This window comes from Manis pentadactyla, chromosome 1, assembly GCF_030020395.1.
Source record: "Manis pentadactyla isolate mManPen7 chromosome 1, mManPen7.hap1, whole genome shotgun sequence".
In the NCBI taxonomy this organism is placed as follows: domain Eukaryota; kingdom Metazoa; phylum Chordata; class Mammalia; order Pholidota; family Manidae; genus Manis; species Manis pentadactyla.
The window spans coordinates 14,554,477-14,571,092 of NC_080019.1; the positions used below are offsets into that span (position 1 = coordinate 14,554,477).

Here is a 16,616-nt window from a genome sequence, read left to right on the forward strand (position 1 = left end):
CCCCTGGTCTTCCCCATTCTTCATCCTTCATGTTAGTAGATGCTGCAGCTGGAAGGGTAGCTTCAGGTAGTCTCTGACATTTTCACAGGAAAAGGCATATTCTGAGTCCTTTGGAGAAAGCAACTAAACCAACAGAAGAGAAATTCGTGGTACCTCACATCTGGATGCTAGAGATCATGTGGATCCTTACTCATAGGATGTAAGGAAAATGAGGACCTTGTGCTGTACAGTTTCTCACCTATTCCTGTGGACTCTGTGGTATTGTGGCAAAGGAATGGCGGGAGGGGAAGCCTTACATGGTCAGTGGCTCCCTGACTAGCAGCATCAGCCTCATCTGGGAGCATGTTAGAAATGCAGAGCCTTGGGTTCCACCCCAAACCTACTGCATCAGTCCCTGGATGGTGCCTAGCAACCTGTGTTTTATTTAACAAACTCTCCAGGTAAGACTTATGTTGGCATTTGAGAACCACTGTTCTGTGGCTCTGTGGTGATCTCTGCAGTGTTTTATTTGTAGATAAAGCTACAGTTTAAGTAGGAGGTCTTCCTTCTTTGGTATTTATGACTTCGTCATAAACCTTGGGCAGCATCCCTTAATTACCTGGTTAGAGTTAGGCTGTCCAATGCAGTAGCCAAAAGTAGATATTGAACACTTGAAATGTGGGTAGTCTGAATTGAAATGTGCTGCAAGTTTAGAAAAAAACCAGATATCAAAAACTTACTATGAAAAACAGATAAACTATTCTGTTAATATTTTTATATTGATTACACATTGAAATGCTAATATTTGGGATATGTTAGTTGTGTAAATAAAGTAAAATTAATTTCAAGCATTAAAAAAATGTGACTTCCAGAAAATTTTAAATAGCATATGCAGCTTGCCCATGTTACATTTCTATTGGATAGCCCTAGGTTAAAATTCCATATCAGTATAGATAAATAAATTGTTCACATTTGGAAAGCTTTTATGTTTAATCATTAGGGAGCATGGTGCAGAGGAGACCCAGTCTTCTCCCTCTGAACTTAACTTCTCAAACACTTTGGAACTAATAGAAATCACAGATATTTTCGCCTTTTATTATAAGTGCCACAAACACTTGTAATAAACTATGATTAGGCTCTCACTTTCTGAGGTTGCCATTCATGTTCCTCTACCCTGAAAATAGATGGTCAGTGATGACATCCTGTCTGTGTCAGGTGGGACCAGCCTCACCATAGACTCAGTGTGTGCATACCAAGGTAAAAGATGGGGCGCTTTGAGTTTGAAGGACTTGGCATGTCTTACATCCCTGAAAAATCAAATGCTCTCTACTCCTCTCTATCTTTCAATCTCCCCCCCGTTTTTTTAATAAAAGCTCTTTTGATCTGAAAGTAAAATTAAAAAACAGTAAGACTTACATAAAAAATGGAGGCACATTTGAAAGCAGAAATATTTCTATAGCCTTGGGACTATATCTGTGGATTACACTGTGAGAAAAATGTTTTTAAAAGCCAATGTGGATTTCTATGCTTCAGAATAAAGAACTATACTGAATTAATTTTTTGGTCAGCTTGATTTCATTTTATGCTTTAATTTTTTTAAGGTATAAAGCATTCATCATTCCCCAGCCTGAAAGGGCTTATATTAATAAGAATTGGAAGAGTCCTACCAACTTGCTTTTCTTTGCATTATTGATGTGTTTTAAGTCATATTATTGTTTATCACTAATATCAACATTGTAAATAACTTGGTTTTATCTCTAATTTTCAGAAAAAGTGGTGTGACTATTTCATCCTAAGCAATATAAACATTTTTGAATTTTGGAATCTGAATTTAACTCACCTTTCTGATTTAAGTGATGAGCTTTTGTTGAAGAACATTGCTTTTTACTATGAAAATGAAAATGTTCAAGGTACCACCTTAGTATATTATAATAATTATACTTTTCCCCAGAGACAAGCATTATTAAGGATTTAAAACTTCGAAATCATATTCCTATATTTCCAACATATAACAGCAATCATTTTTCTTCCAGTCTTTGTTTATACATGTATGTAAGTTTTATTCAGTTGCAATCAGAGTGAACATTTTATTTTAAAACATTTCTGGTATTACTCCACAAGGATTTTGTAAAAATACATGTCTGGGTATTTGTCATTTATAGATAATTTTGACAGCTGAAAATTTTCATCTAATATAGTATTCTAATTAGTGCAATCACCCTACTGTTATTAGATTTTTAAAAGTTTTAATTTTTCCCAAAGATAAAGATGATTTGTGTATTTGTTATAAGTAATTAACTTTTCTTTCTTTGCTGTATTTTCTTAGAATAAATTTTCTGCTGTTTCTTAATAGTAAAAAGAACCATACATTTTAAGAGAACTGTAATTGAACATTAATGAAGCTTCTGACTTCTAGGATTCTGTTACACATATTACAAGCATGGGAATGAATTAGCTACATAGAAGTTTAGAAATCTTGTAAAAATTTTTTCATCTCTGAAAAATCATAGTTTTTATTCAATTTTATTGGCTGTAAAATTGTGTTATAGAATATTTTTATTATCTTAAGGAGTAATTAAATATTCACCATCTGTTACTGTTAGCTAAGTTATAATTTTAATGCTTAGTTATCAAATAGGAAAACAAGATATATTTTTAAATCTGCAGTCTCACTAGGGACTGTTTTCACTCAGGTGCAGTGTCGAACTCACTTAAACTTTCCTGTTTACAAGAATTTCATATCTATCAGTTTAGTCAAAATGTGTACTTCTGTGTATGTGGGAATGACTTCCTGTACTTAGTACTTTTAACTGTCACGTAGGTTTACATTTGAACTTGGGAAATGACATTATGAAGGATTATGAACATCTCTGGAATACTGTGTCCAAGTTGGTCAGAAAGTTTGATGTTGGAAAGCCATTTCCTCTGAGAACAACAAAACTTCCTTTCCTTAAAAAGAATCCATCACCAATCAAAGGTAATAAATTTATAAATTAATTTGAAATAAAAGCATCATTCCTCTGAAAATGTTTTAAAAACAACATTAACTAGATTTGGCCAGTTCCTGGCACTATACATTTTAATAATAAATTACCTTTATTGCCATATCCTTGGGGTGATACTCTATTACTATAATTTTGTAGCTTTACATGTTTTGCTTGTAACTCATATTGTTGCCACCCAAAGACAAAAACAAAAAGAAAAAGCACCAACAAAAAAAACAAGCCAGATATATGGCTTCCATTTCTATCAATATGGCAGTATAGATCAAGCAAAAAAATCTCTTGTGGGAACCAACTGAAATGCTGGAAAATAGATATCAAACTTCTTTTTATATAATCATACCTAAGCTCAAAACAATAGAAGGGAACTCGCAGGAGCCAAAAAGGAATAAAGAACCTGATCTCTAGGTGATACAAAACAAAGCACCCTCACAATTTCTAATTATAGGTCCATCCTTCCTAGAATCTGGGGTTTCAGTTTACTCAATTAGCAGGGTCAAGACAATTCTAAGCCATTGTCTTATTAAATTATAAGCAATCAAAGGAATCTGGTGCATTCTCTGTACAGGAACAATATCATAAATCCTGGTTTTACAGGATTTTCTGACAAATATGAGTACAAATACAAATTTATAAAACAACAGAGAAATAAGCCATTAAGAGAAATAGGAAGCTACAGTACTAGAACTTCAGATTTTGTAATGATCAAAAGTAGAGTATACATGTGTTTCAAAATGTTTAAAGAAATAATGTAGGAAATTTAAAACATAAAAGAATAACAATACTATATAAAATTATTCACATCTTAAAATAACTAAAGTTACAGAAACAAAAATGTTGTCAGTGGATAGGTTGAAAGCTAATTGGATATGGCTAAAGAATTCATGAGCTAGAAATAGATCAAAGAATTAAACCTAAAGATAGAGATGAACACTGTACACCCTGCACTTAAAAAATGTTATATATCAGTAAAACTGGAGAAAAAAAAAAGTTAACAAGCAAAAGAAATAGAGATGACAAAAATATTTAAAAAAATATGTTAAAAGATATGAGAGAGAGAATGAAGTCTAACCTTGTGTTCGTTTGGAGAATTAGGAGAAAATGAGCCAATGCAGATTGGAAAATATTTGAAAAGATCATGGTTGGGTAATTGCCTGGATTGATGAAATATAAGAATTTTCACATTTAGGATATATGATGAACCCCAAGTAGTATCAATTAAACATATGCACATACAGAGAAATACACACAAGGCACAATATGAAATCGTAGAACATCAAAAATAAACTTCTTGAAAGAACCAGAGTTACCTACAAAGGAATGAAAATTAGTCTAATGACAGACTTTCCCAATAAAAATGCTAAAATATGTAATTCTTAAAATGTAATTTAAGAATGAAGGAGTAATGTGGATATTTTCAGAACTACAAAAATTGATTTACCCATTATCATAGAATCACTGAAGATACTTCTATATGATGATGTTCAGGAAGAAACCAATGGCTGAGAAGGAATGTGAGAAGGAAAGCTGATTGGAATTTAGGGTGCATTGGTATAAGTATATTTTTCAGAATATGCAGGAAGAACATAGTCCTCTTTCCTTACATTAAGAAAAGTTTCACCAAAGACTTGAGTACAAGTAGTTTACTGATGTCAGGAAGCTCAAATAAGGGAGTGGGTAGGTAAGATCAGGAAGAGAACAGACCCAAAGCATGTGAATGAGTAGGATTCTGCTGTGTGAAACTACACAAAAAACCTTACTGGGAATCTTGGAATGATGTACAAACCACCTTTGAAATGTCTTACATGAAGAGCAATATAGCTGTGGTCTTTACCCTGCCAGTTTTGTCACATTTTTTGCTGACGGCTATCTCTGGGACACTAAATCCTGAGCACTCTGTCCTGCTCCATATGGCTATAAGAAAAGTGCTTAGGCAGAGAGTTGCACAGACATGCAGAAGGAAGGTATCAGGCAAACCCAAGAACACTGAGCACCAAGGGGATATTGGACCGAGCAGGGGCAGGTCACCTACAATTATGAACTAGATATAAATAAAAAGGCATTCATTAGCCAACACATATATAATGTCAAGGAGGATGTAAGAGAATACTGTAGTGATATCAAATACCATTGATTCATTACCATCTGTATTTTCCCCCCAACTTTTAAAAATGTTCCTTTTCATAAAAGTATGTATGTGGAAGATCTCTGAGATTTTCATATTCAAATTATTTGTTTTATAATAGGGAATATGAAAAGGAGTAAACATTTGAAAATAAGAAATATAGGGTCTATATCAAACTGAAAAGCTTCTGTACAGCAAAGGACACTATCAGCAGAACAAAAAGGCATCCTACAGTATGGAAGAAAATATTCATAAATGACATATCTGATAAGGGGCTAACATCCTAAATATATAGAGAACTCACTTGCCTCAACACCCAAAAAACAAATAACCTGATTAAAAAATGGGTGGAGGATCTGAACAGACACTTCTCCAAAGAAGAAGTTCAGATGGCCAACAGGCACATGAAGAGATGCTCCACATTGCTAATTATCAAGGAAATGCAAATTAAAACCACAATAAGATATCACCTTATACCAGTTAGGATGGCCAACATCCAAAAGACAAACAACAACAAATGCTGGCGAGGATGCAGAGAAAGGGGAACCCTCCTACACTGTTAGTGGGACTGTAAATTAGTTCAACCATTGTGGACAGCAATACAGAAGTTCCTCAGAAAACTAAAAATAGAAATACCATTTGACCTAGTAATTCCACTCCTAGGAATTTACCTAAAGAAAACAAGATCTCAGATTCAAAAAGACATGCACCCCTGTGTTTATCACAGCACTATTTTCGATAGCCAAGATATGGAAGCAATCTCAGTGTCCATCAGTAGATAAATGGATAAAAAAGAGGTGGTACATATACACAATGGAATATTATTCAGCCATAAAAAGAAAACAAATCCTACCATTTGCAACAACATGGATGGAGCTAGAGGTTATTAGTCTCAGTTAAGCCAGGCAGATAAAGACAAGTACCAAATGATTTCACTCATCTGTGGAGTATAAAACAACTAAGCAAAAACTGAAGGAACAAAACAGCAGCAGACTCACAGAAAGGACTAGTGGTTTTACCAAATGGAAGGGTTTGTGGAAGGTGGGTTGGGAGGGCAAGAGGAGGGAATTAAGGGACATTATATTTAGCACACACAATATAGGTAGGTCACGGGTGAAGGGCTCCCACCAGTAAGATGGCGAACTTCCGGCTTCTCTTCCGGGTCCTCAGTTCCCGACGGCGCCACCTAAAGACCAATCACCTCTCTCCCCACTCCCACTCCCAGCACCTGGCCAATAGCCACCAGCCCCATAGAAGTAACACCACAATCACCCCGTGCCCCTTCCTATATAACCCAGCACCTTTCCCCAATAAAGCGGAATTCTCCGGTGAATTGCTGCTGTGTGTCGCTCCTTTCCTTTCAATGGGGAAGGCAGTATAGCACGGAGAAGACAAATAATGACTCTATAGCATCTTACTACACTGATGGACAATGATTGCAATGGGGGGGACTTGATAATATGGGTGAATGTTGAAACCACAATGTTGCTCATTTGAAACCTATGTAAGATTGTATTACAATGGTACCTTAATAAAAAAAAGAAGATATAGGGGCTTTCCTTCTTTTTATCTATCTATCTATCTATTATCTACTTACCTACATGTCAAAATGTTGTCTATTTCTTTATATTTTTCTGTGTTCCAAAATGTTTTATGTGGTAAGGGCTGGAATTGATTAATATAAATAAGATCAATGAGAATGTTTTTTAATGTGAATTTTTAGGAAATGTGTATTCTATGAATATTTGACCGTGTCTTAATTTTTAACTTGCTTACAGACACCCCCAAGGAAAAGATACCTAATTTGGGTTTTATTCCAGTGTCGTGTAAGGTGGTTGATAAGTTTGTTGGAGACCTTTTCAAAGATTTGCCTTTCTTAAAGAGGTATACAGCCAAATGTGCCTTTGTGAATACTTGGGTGGAATGGATGAGTTATTCATTAAATACTCGATGAAATGTAACCAATTAGACATATTTATGTAAACTTATTACATATGGGTTTGTAACATAATGCATTTAATATAAAATGTATCAGTGTCCTTTGATCATAACTCAAACTCCTTTGATCATAAATCAACATGGTTTTGATCTTGGAATAAAATCACTTCAGCTGTATCATTTTAGTTAATGAATTAACTAATGAATATTTGTTGATGTTGATTGGACTTTTAGGGATACAGGGTGAATTCTGAGTTCTTATGTTCCAATAAACTATGCTTTGGATTCTACCACTAACATCATGTCTCAGAAAGAGGAGAGGTGGCTATGATTTGTAAAAAATATTAAGAAATGAAATCTGTACTCTGCTGTATCTGGAGGCATGCAACTTAAAACATGGTTTTATCTTATAGTGATGATCCTGTGGTAACTTCACTGGTTAAACAAAAGGAATTTGATGAGCTTCTGCACTGGCATTCTCACAGACTCCTTAGTGATGACTATGACAGGACAAAGTGCCAATTTGATGGTGAGTCCTGTGACTGGTGAAAAAAATGTTTAAAAATCAATTTCACTTGCTGGCTTTGATTTTATAATGAAAAATTATCAGTATGAGCCACAAATTATATTTCTTGAGTAATAATAGTCTACAACATGTTTAGATGTATCTTGTTAAAGATGATAATGAAAAGTCCCACTGTTCAGTGACAGTCACATGTACATAGGCCTGTGGATGTCTCAGGAGAAAGTGCACACTTATGGTGCTTGTCTCACAAAAGTTAGAAGCTGTTTTAAGCAAAATGGTTTGTTGTTTCGAAATTTGTGTATGCCTCCAAGTCAAGAATATTGAGGCAATCTTTTGATCAATTTTAGCTACTTTCACACCACTCAGTTGACATGTAATAAATGCCAGCATTTTACCTGCCTTCATGCTCAGGATGATTGGAACTGCAAAGGGAGGCCCATGAAACCACTAAGAGCCGATCAACAGAGACTGAATTAGGGATCTCTTGTCTTCATCTCACTTTTGTCTATCCCTATGCTCACCTCCACTCTTCTTCGAGTTGACAAAACTTACTTTCAGAAGAATCTAGGCATGTGCATAGTAAGCATGCTCGTATGAAATACTTGTCATTTTGCTTATCTAAACAGCTACAAAGATCCTACAAGATGTGAAGGGATCTTTTAGATTAACCATTGACATCCTTCAAAGTGTATGCTGTATATAAATACAGACATAGAAAAATTATCCAGCCTAAATATTCCCTTTAGGTGAGTACTGTGGTTTTCTGCAGTATGGGAGGAAGTCATACCTTGATCGTTGGGATTTCCTGTCATCAGATTTTTCCACAGTGACAGTTTTTCTCAGCTGCCAATCTTTTGGCTCTGTGGCTGTGGTCTGGAGTTAGGACTTTTTTTTATCAAGTGATGCAAGAAGCTAGAATATCCTAGATGGATATCTTCTTGTCTCTGCCTCTACTTTCCTCTTCTTAACCTCATTCGCAGGATACATGACAGAGGTAATGCCCAGAATCTGTCATTCCTTGTAGCATCCTGATATTTGCTTTGGGAGGTAGACAATGAAAGAGTCGCCTCCATCTTTTAAATAAGGTAAGGAATTATTCTACACAAGAGAGAGTCTGATTTAAGATTACCTCTTTAACAAAAGTAATCAAAGTAAATTACTCTGCCCAACTAAAAAGAAAAGTGCATGTGTGGGTGGGATGGTATGAAGAATTAGAATGATATGAAAAAGATAGTAATGTTACATTTTAATTTTTTTTTCAGAAAAATCTAGAGATCCACATTTTCTTAGATCTCTGCAAAAATATCATGTTTTTCAACGGTTTTATGGGAATTCATTAGAATCAGTCTCTTCAAAAGTTGTTGTATCCCAAGCTGTCAAGCCAAAGAAAAATTTCATTGAACCGAAGAGCAAAAAGGCACATGTAAGTTCTATTAATTTTACCAAGATTTTTTCTTTGTCTTTTCTTAAGCTGATATTTGTTCAATTTCTTTGGTAGTTTATTTCCATGTTACGCCTTTTCTTATTACATATGATTACTTATTATTTTACTTACTTGCTAAGAAGGTCTAACCTGCATATAAAAGGTTATATATGGCCCTCTCTACATAATAAAATCTATGTTTATTTGCAAAAGAGTATAAGACATTAAATGACTAAAGGCTTAGATGTGGAAATGTTGAAGTAACATTAAAAATACAGTTCTTTGGGAGTTCCAATCCAAGATGTAATATAGGTGGTTTCTGAACTCACCTCCTTCCATGCACTCACTGAATTTACAGCTTTACATAGAGAAATTCTGTCTGAAGGAAACCCAAAACTATCTGAGTGAATTATATATATTGGACAAACAAGAAGAAACCCACAGTAAAACAGGGAGAAGAGGCTGAGATACCCCATAAATCTCACCTGTGGCACAGCAACAACAGTTAGGAGGGAACTCACACTCCCAGCTTCTCCCTCAGAAGGGAAGGATTTGGACCCAATACCTGGCACCCCAACTTTCAAGATTTCCACCTGAGATTTAGGTCCCCAAAACATCTCTCTCTGTTTTGCCAACAGGGCTTGCATCCACAAGAACCCACACTATTATAGCAAACAAAGAAAATTCTTAACAGGCTTGTGTAAACTTGCCTGGCTGTCCCCCCAGGGCTCAGCACAGAGGCAGCAGAATGAACCACTCCTCCGAGTCTTTTCCTGAAAGGGGCTGATTTGCATACTTCAAAAGCTGTGAAGGAATCTAAGCATATCACTACAGAAAATCATCAAATCAGAAAGGAAGAGACAAAGAGAAGAAGAAAGGAACAAAGGGATTATAAACCAACTAGAAAAAAATTAGCAAAAGGGTGATAGTAAATCAGTACTTACCAACAGTTACTTTACATGTGAATGGACTAAATCCTCCAATCAAAAGACAGAGTGGCTGAATGAATTTAAAAAAAAGACCCAACTATATGCTGCTCACTTCAACTTGCTCAGACTGAAAAGGGATGGTAAAAGACATTACATGAAGATAGAAAACATAAGAAAGCAGGAGTAGTAATGCTTATATCAGGGCTAATAGACTTTAAGACAAAAGACTATAATAGACAAATAAGGTCATTTTACAATAATAAAGGTAAAAACCTGAAGGTCTTCCAAGATCAGGGAACAAGGCAAGCATTCCCACTCTCATCACCTTTATTCAACATAATTCTAGAGGTCCTAGCCAGAGCAATTATGCAAGAAGAAGAAATAAAAGGCATCCAAGTCAGAAAAGAAGATGGAGATGACATGATATTGTATATAAAAAAAAACCTAAATACTCTGACAAAAAACTGTTAGAACTAGTAAATGAATTCAGTAAGAGTTGCAGGATATAAAATCAATATGCAAAAAATCTGTTGTGTTTCTATACACTAACAACTAACAGAGAAATTAAAATCTCATTTACAATAGCATCAAAAAGAATGTGATCATGGATTAGAAGAATTAATATTTGTTAAAACTCTATACTCTCCACAACAATCTACAGGTTCAATGCAATCTCTATCAACATTTCAATGGCATTTTTCACAGAAATAGAATGCACAATCCTAAAATTTGTGTGGAACCACGAACACACTGAACAGCCAAAGCAATCTTGAGGAAAAAGAACAAAGCTGGAGGCGTCACACTCCCTGATTTCAAACTATACTACAAAGATAATGTAAAACAGTGTGATATTGGCATAAAGACAGACAAATAGATCAATGGAACAGAATATAAAATATAGACATAAATCCAGGCACATATTGTCAATTATTTTAGGACAAAGGAGCCAAGACTATACACTGGAGAAAGACGGTCTCTTTAATAAATGATCTTGAGGAAAACTGGGCATCCTCATGCCAATGTATGAAGCTGCACCTCTATTTTACAGAATACAGAAAAATCAACTCAAAATAGATTATAAAAACTTGAATAAAAGTCATGAAGTTATAAGACTTCTAGAAGAAAACATAGGGGGTAAGTTTCTTGACATTCATCTTGGAAATTATTTTTTTGGATTTGATACCAAAGCAAAGGTAACAAAAGAAAAATTAGACAAGTGAGACTACATCAAACTAAAAAGCTTCTGCACAGCAAAGGAAACTGTCAACAAAATGAAAAGGCAACCTATGGAATGGGAGTAAATATTTGTAAATCATATGTCTGATAAAAGGTTAATATCTAAAATATACAAAGAACTCACAAAACTCAATAACAAAAGTTTTTAAATGAAATAATCTCATTTAAAAATGAGCAGAGAACTGAACAGAAATTTTTCCAAAAAAGATAGCCAACAGGTGCATGAAAAGGTGCTTCAACCACACTAATCATAAGGGAAACGTAAATCAAAACCCAGTGAGGTATTATTACCTCATACAAGAAGTAACAAGTGTTAGTGAGCATGTGGAGAAAAGGGAATCCTTATGCATGGTTGACAGGAATGTGAACTGGTACAGCCACTGTGGAAACAATGTTAAATTTCCTCAAAAAATTAAAAACAGAACTACCATATGGTCCAGCATTCCCACTTTTGGGTATATGTCCAGAGGAAATAAAAACAGTATAGAAGAGATATCTGCACTCCTATGATCACTGCAGCATTATTTGCAATAGCCACTATGAAAACAATATAAACTTCCATCTACAGATGAATGAAAAAAAAGATATGGTGTGTGTCTATATGTATAAAATTGAATATTATTTAGCCATAAGAAGGAAATCCTGCCATTTGTGATAATATGGATGAACTTAGAGGTGCTAAGTATAGTAAGCCAGACAGAGAAAGAAAGATAAACACTCCAGTTATAAATTATATGTGGAATCTAAAAAAAAGGTCAAACTCACAGAAATAGTTTTCCAGGGGCTGGGGGATGAAGGATATAGGGAGAGATTGGTAAAGGATATAAAATTTCATCTATAAAAAGATTGCCATGTAAAACATGGTTACTATACATAGGTAAAGCTATGTCATTGAAATTTGCTAAGAGAGTAGATTTTAAATGTTCTTATCCCCATTCCCCCCCAAAAAATAAATATGTGAGGTGATAAATGGGTTAGTTTCTGATGCTACTCAATGTGAAGAATCCTCCCACAATGTATACATATATCAAACTGAGATAGGGATCATGGGCTTAGACAGAGTAGGGTGAGGGCCTTTGGAAAAAAACAAATCAAGATAATAATACATTGTGGGATTTGCTTTGGCCTGCTGGGGGTCCCAGTTTATTTTTTGACTTTACCCAGGTGCTAGTTTTCTTCCTCCAGCCCTAATTAAGTGATTTGCAACCTGGGCAATTGATTAAGCAAGCAAGCCCCAAACAACTAGTAAAAACAGGAAGGATTTCAGGCTCTTTAACAAACAGGCAATAACTCAGCCCACCTTGGGAGCAAAGTAGGTAGTCTTGGTTGATATGCTCCCATACCAGGAAGCTGCTATCCTGGGAGGAAATCAGAGCAGTAAATTTCTTGGAAATAACGGGAGGACTGATAAGAAACAATGTCTCTTCAAAGATAAACATTTTTGAACCACTTAGCAGATCTGCATCCCTAGCCCTTTGTCTCTCAACCGCCTATAAATCTCCTAGACAATGAATCACCAGGGATTCTCTTATCCCTTCCCGGTGCAAGCCAGGAGCTCTTTCTTCTCACTTTATCTCTAAATAAAAGCCTCTCCCTTGCCTTCCTACTTTGAGTGTTAGCGAAGTTCATTCTTTGACTCCATGAACAAGAACTAGGCATCAAAATCACCATGACGTAGACTTCTAATATCTTATAATTTTACTTTTCATTTATGTCTCAATAAAGCTGAAAATTTTTAAGAAGTCCAAGCAGAACTTAGGACTTTTGCTTTTATAGCCAAAAGGCAGCCTCCCCAGGCCAATTAGTTGGTCATTGTTTATCTCCTTATGGTGACAACCTTCTTTATATTTTCGTAGTCAATTTTATTAATAAGGCCATCCAGTTACAACTTTTCCCTTTTTATTTAGGGCTCCCAAGAAGCCTTTTCTGTTTTATTTTTCAAGAGATAAAAAGATTCTACAAACTTTTTGTTAAAAAATTTTAATAAAAAGTTCATAAAAATTATTCCATAGCACAAGGGATAAAAGTCTGAAAAAAAACCTCATGTTTTTTTCCCTTTTATGTTATTAGAAGTTAAAAAAATGGTCTTATGGGAGTTAACATACATTTAGCACTGTATAAATGTGTTCTTCAGCAGCAGTTGAAAGTCTGCATATCAAAGATCAAACAAGCATTGCACATGGAAAATAGCCAAGTGTTACCCTTGTCCTGTTGAGATGGAATTATTCTCGAGTTAACCCTAGACTGCCTGTTGCAAAATTAAGACATTGGGAAAGCTCCTATATTATTGATAAGAATTAAATTTTGAGAAAGTGATGACATAAAATGACTTCATTATAAGCAAAGTTTAGATACTAATTTCATGACTAACCAGAATAGTGGGAGGTTTTTAGAATTCTCTTGCAAACGCAGTTCTCTAATTTGTCTTTGCAGACTAACAAGTCAAATTGGTAAATGTATAGTAAAAGTGGGTCCATGTGTTCAAGTGAATTGGAAATGTTTATCTAGATAGAGCACATAACTTACATTTCCATTATTCCTTCTATCTACTTTTTCCTTCGTTTCCTTTCACTTTCCTCATTCACTCATCAAATGTTATGAACTAAATGTTTTGTGCTTGGGACTTACTAACAACTATGGCATGTTCCTATCTCAAGAAATTAGTCTAGAGAGAAAGAAAATCACAACTACAGTACCTGCGATAAGTGCTTTGATAGATGAGCTGTCCAGGCATCTAATACATGACTTAGGCTTGGGAGAGTTAGGAAAGGCTTCACAGGAGAAATATCTTAAAAGACAAATCAGGGCTAGGGAGGTGACAATGGGGGAAGGGCAGAGGAAGTCCATTTCAGAAAGAGCAGCAGGAACCAGTGTACAGCCATGAAAAAACAGTGGCGTGGTGTTTCTAATCTTGTTATATTTTCTGATTTATAACCTATACTATGCAGAAACTTAAAAAATTATCTGTAGAGAGGCTTTATAGTCTTTACATGTACTTGCCCTAAGTTTTCAATTAAGAAAATTTAAATTTAAGAAACGCATTGAAAATAAAATTGTGGTGGCTATTCAAGAATGGGATGATGGTCAGAGTCATCAGTAGACACTTAAAAACATTGTCTCATTCATGAAATGTCATCTTGGAGTATTTCCAGGTTGTTTCATGGTATGTTTCTTTCCTTTTGGGGCAGGAGACCAAGGCTGAAATAATTACTAGAGAGAATAAGAAGAGGTTATTTGCTAAGGAAGAACAGAAAGAAGAGAAAAAATGGAATGCTCTGTCACTTTCTATTGAGGAGGAAATGAAAGCAAATTTAAACTCTGGAATAAAGAAACTGGAAGATTTTTTGAAATCATGTAAAAGTAACTCAGTGAAATTTCAGGCTGAAATGGTGGGGTTAACTGCCTGCCTGAAAGCGTGGAAGGAACATTGCCAAGAACAAGGTTTGTGACTGTGTGTTTTCTGTTGGCATGAATCAGAGAATTAATAAAGAAGCAGAGATGGTGGCTGTCATTTATGAAGGGAAATTTGTGTGAGAAGCCTTAGGTGCATTACCTGATTTTATCCTTACAAAATTCCTCTCAATATTTTATCAACAAGCAAGGAAATCTCAGAGAGCAAATATACAATACATTCATAAGCCAATTCAGATAAAATCACAACCGAAGATAGATTTAAAAAGAACTATTTACAGAGGGGTGAGCATGGCTGAAGGAGCCCACAAAGATGGTGCGGTACCCGGAGAGAATCTGTCATAAGTCTTTGAGATCTGAGGCATAAACATGTTCTTTCTGGTGAAACCAGGATCATGTCTGCCTAGCACGCTGAGTTCTTCCAAAAGTTGCTGGCTTCCATGTGCTCTGCTTTAAAAACTTCTATAGTAGATAGGAGAAAAGAAAAAAAAGAGACAGGCAGAGGAAGAAAAGAAGAGAGAAGACTGGGTGGAGCTATGTAAACTGCCAGCAGGTGACATGAACATGACCTCCCTCCAGCTGACAGTTCTTCTGAGTAAGTCCAGGTGGACATGTTAGTCTTGAGCATCTCCACTCTGGAATCCTTTTAACACATGGTCACCAGGTTGTTCTTTCATTCCTACTCTCGTTCTACTAACTTCAGTTTGCTCTAGCAAACTAGATTCCATCCCAGGGAGAGCCTGATTTCTGGTGTATTTCTTATGTATTTCTCCCCAAACAAGATGTGCTGTCACGATTTGCAGTTGGTTGCTGGTAAGATAGGTCAGAATTAACAGTGGCTTACCCTTCTAGAGGGTAAGAATTCTGTATTCAATTTGTTTTGTAGCCTCATACAGCATTCAGAGTTTGGTAATGCTTATTAAATAGATAAAATGTAGGTTGCTTAGAAGAAAGGTGGAATAAAAGACAGCCCTAATATGGTAGGTATGGCAAGGTTATCAGTGAGGAGGAATACAAGGATATATATGACTGTAAAGAAATGGAGAGGAATCAAAATCTGCACCTGGCAGTTGTAATAGACAATTGAATCGACAGGCTCCAACCGTTACACCAAATACTTACCTGTGTCAACAGTGGGACTCAATAAATGTTGTTAAAGTGTTTAACCAGATATTTAAAGTCATCTGAATATTTTTCTTTGGGAAGAAAATGGTATGGAAATAATAGGTGGAGAAAATATTTATTGTTTCCCAGACTTAATACATTTGAACTTTAAGAATCTTATTTCTATCATGATGTATAAGTTTTTTCTTTTTCTTCAACACTTACACAGCTATTTCTCAATTATCCTTGGAAATAATGAGATGTATAGAGTTGACCTTTAATTTTATTTCTTTAGTCTTCTGTGTTTCAAAGCTCCATTAATGTTAACTAACTTAGTGAATTTAATTAGGTCATATTGAAAGCCTGAGTGACTAATGTTGGACAATCAAACATTTATTTTTGATGGTCTTTACAGCAATTTTATTGTTTATTCTTTGCCAAGGTGAAACCATAAAAGATTTAAATATAGCTGTTCAAATGATGAAAAGGATCCACTCCTTGATGGAAAAATACCCAGAACTAATAAAAGAGGCCGATCAGAATTTCATAGCCAGATGCCTTAAGTATTTAGGATTTGATGAGTTGGCAAGCTCTTTATATCCAACCCAGGTAATGTTTCAGAATGGCTCCCTTTTAATAGAGTAATTATTAGGCATACATAAAGTGTCTGGTAAATATAGTCATCTCTTCTAGATTTTTTTCTACTGAAAATATTTACTTCGAGTTCATATGATTATTAGTAAGCCTAACTTGAAGCTAATCTAGTATTCTAAAACTTGTACAAATGCTTGTCTCAACAAACATATTAGATATCAGATAATCTCTGCAGACACTTAAAACTAATTCTCTGTTTAATTCTAGCAAACAAAATTTAAAGTATATTGTGATTGTTCAGTTGTCTTTAGCTATATCAGATTGTAGCTACAAATACCATGATAGATCC

At 35.2% G+C, this 16,616-nt stretch overlaps 1 protein-coding gene across 3 annotated transcripts in view; it reads left to right on the top strand.

Moving 5' to 3' along the window:
- Positions 1-16,616, top strand: part of DDX60 (DExD/H-box helicase 60) — a 94,756-nt gene that overhangs the window by 18,960 nt on the left and 59,180 nt on the right. For all 3 annotated transcript variants that reach the window (XM_057490706.1, XM_057490726.1, XM_057490746.1), the window contains exons 9-15: positions 1,748-1,889; positions 2,801-2,956; positions 6,885-6,990; positions 7,458-7,573; positions 8,833-8,993; positions 14,347-14,599; positions 16,116-16,282. In XM_057490706.1, coding sequence (XP_057346689.1) covers positions 1,748-1,889; positions 2,801-2,956; positions 6,885-6,990; positions 7,458-7,573; positions 8,833-8,993; positions 14,347-14,599; positions 16,116-16,282 — 1,101 coding nt within the window. The remainder of the gene's footprint in view (positions 1-1,747; positions 1,890-2,800; positions 2,957-6,884; positions 6,991-7,457; positions 7,574-8,832; positions 8,994-14,346; positions 14,600-16,115; positions 16,283-16,616) is intronic.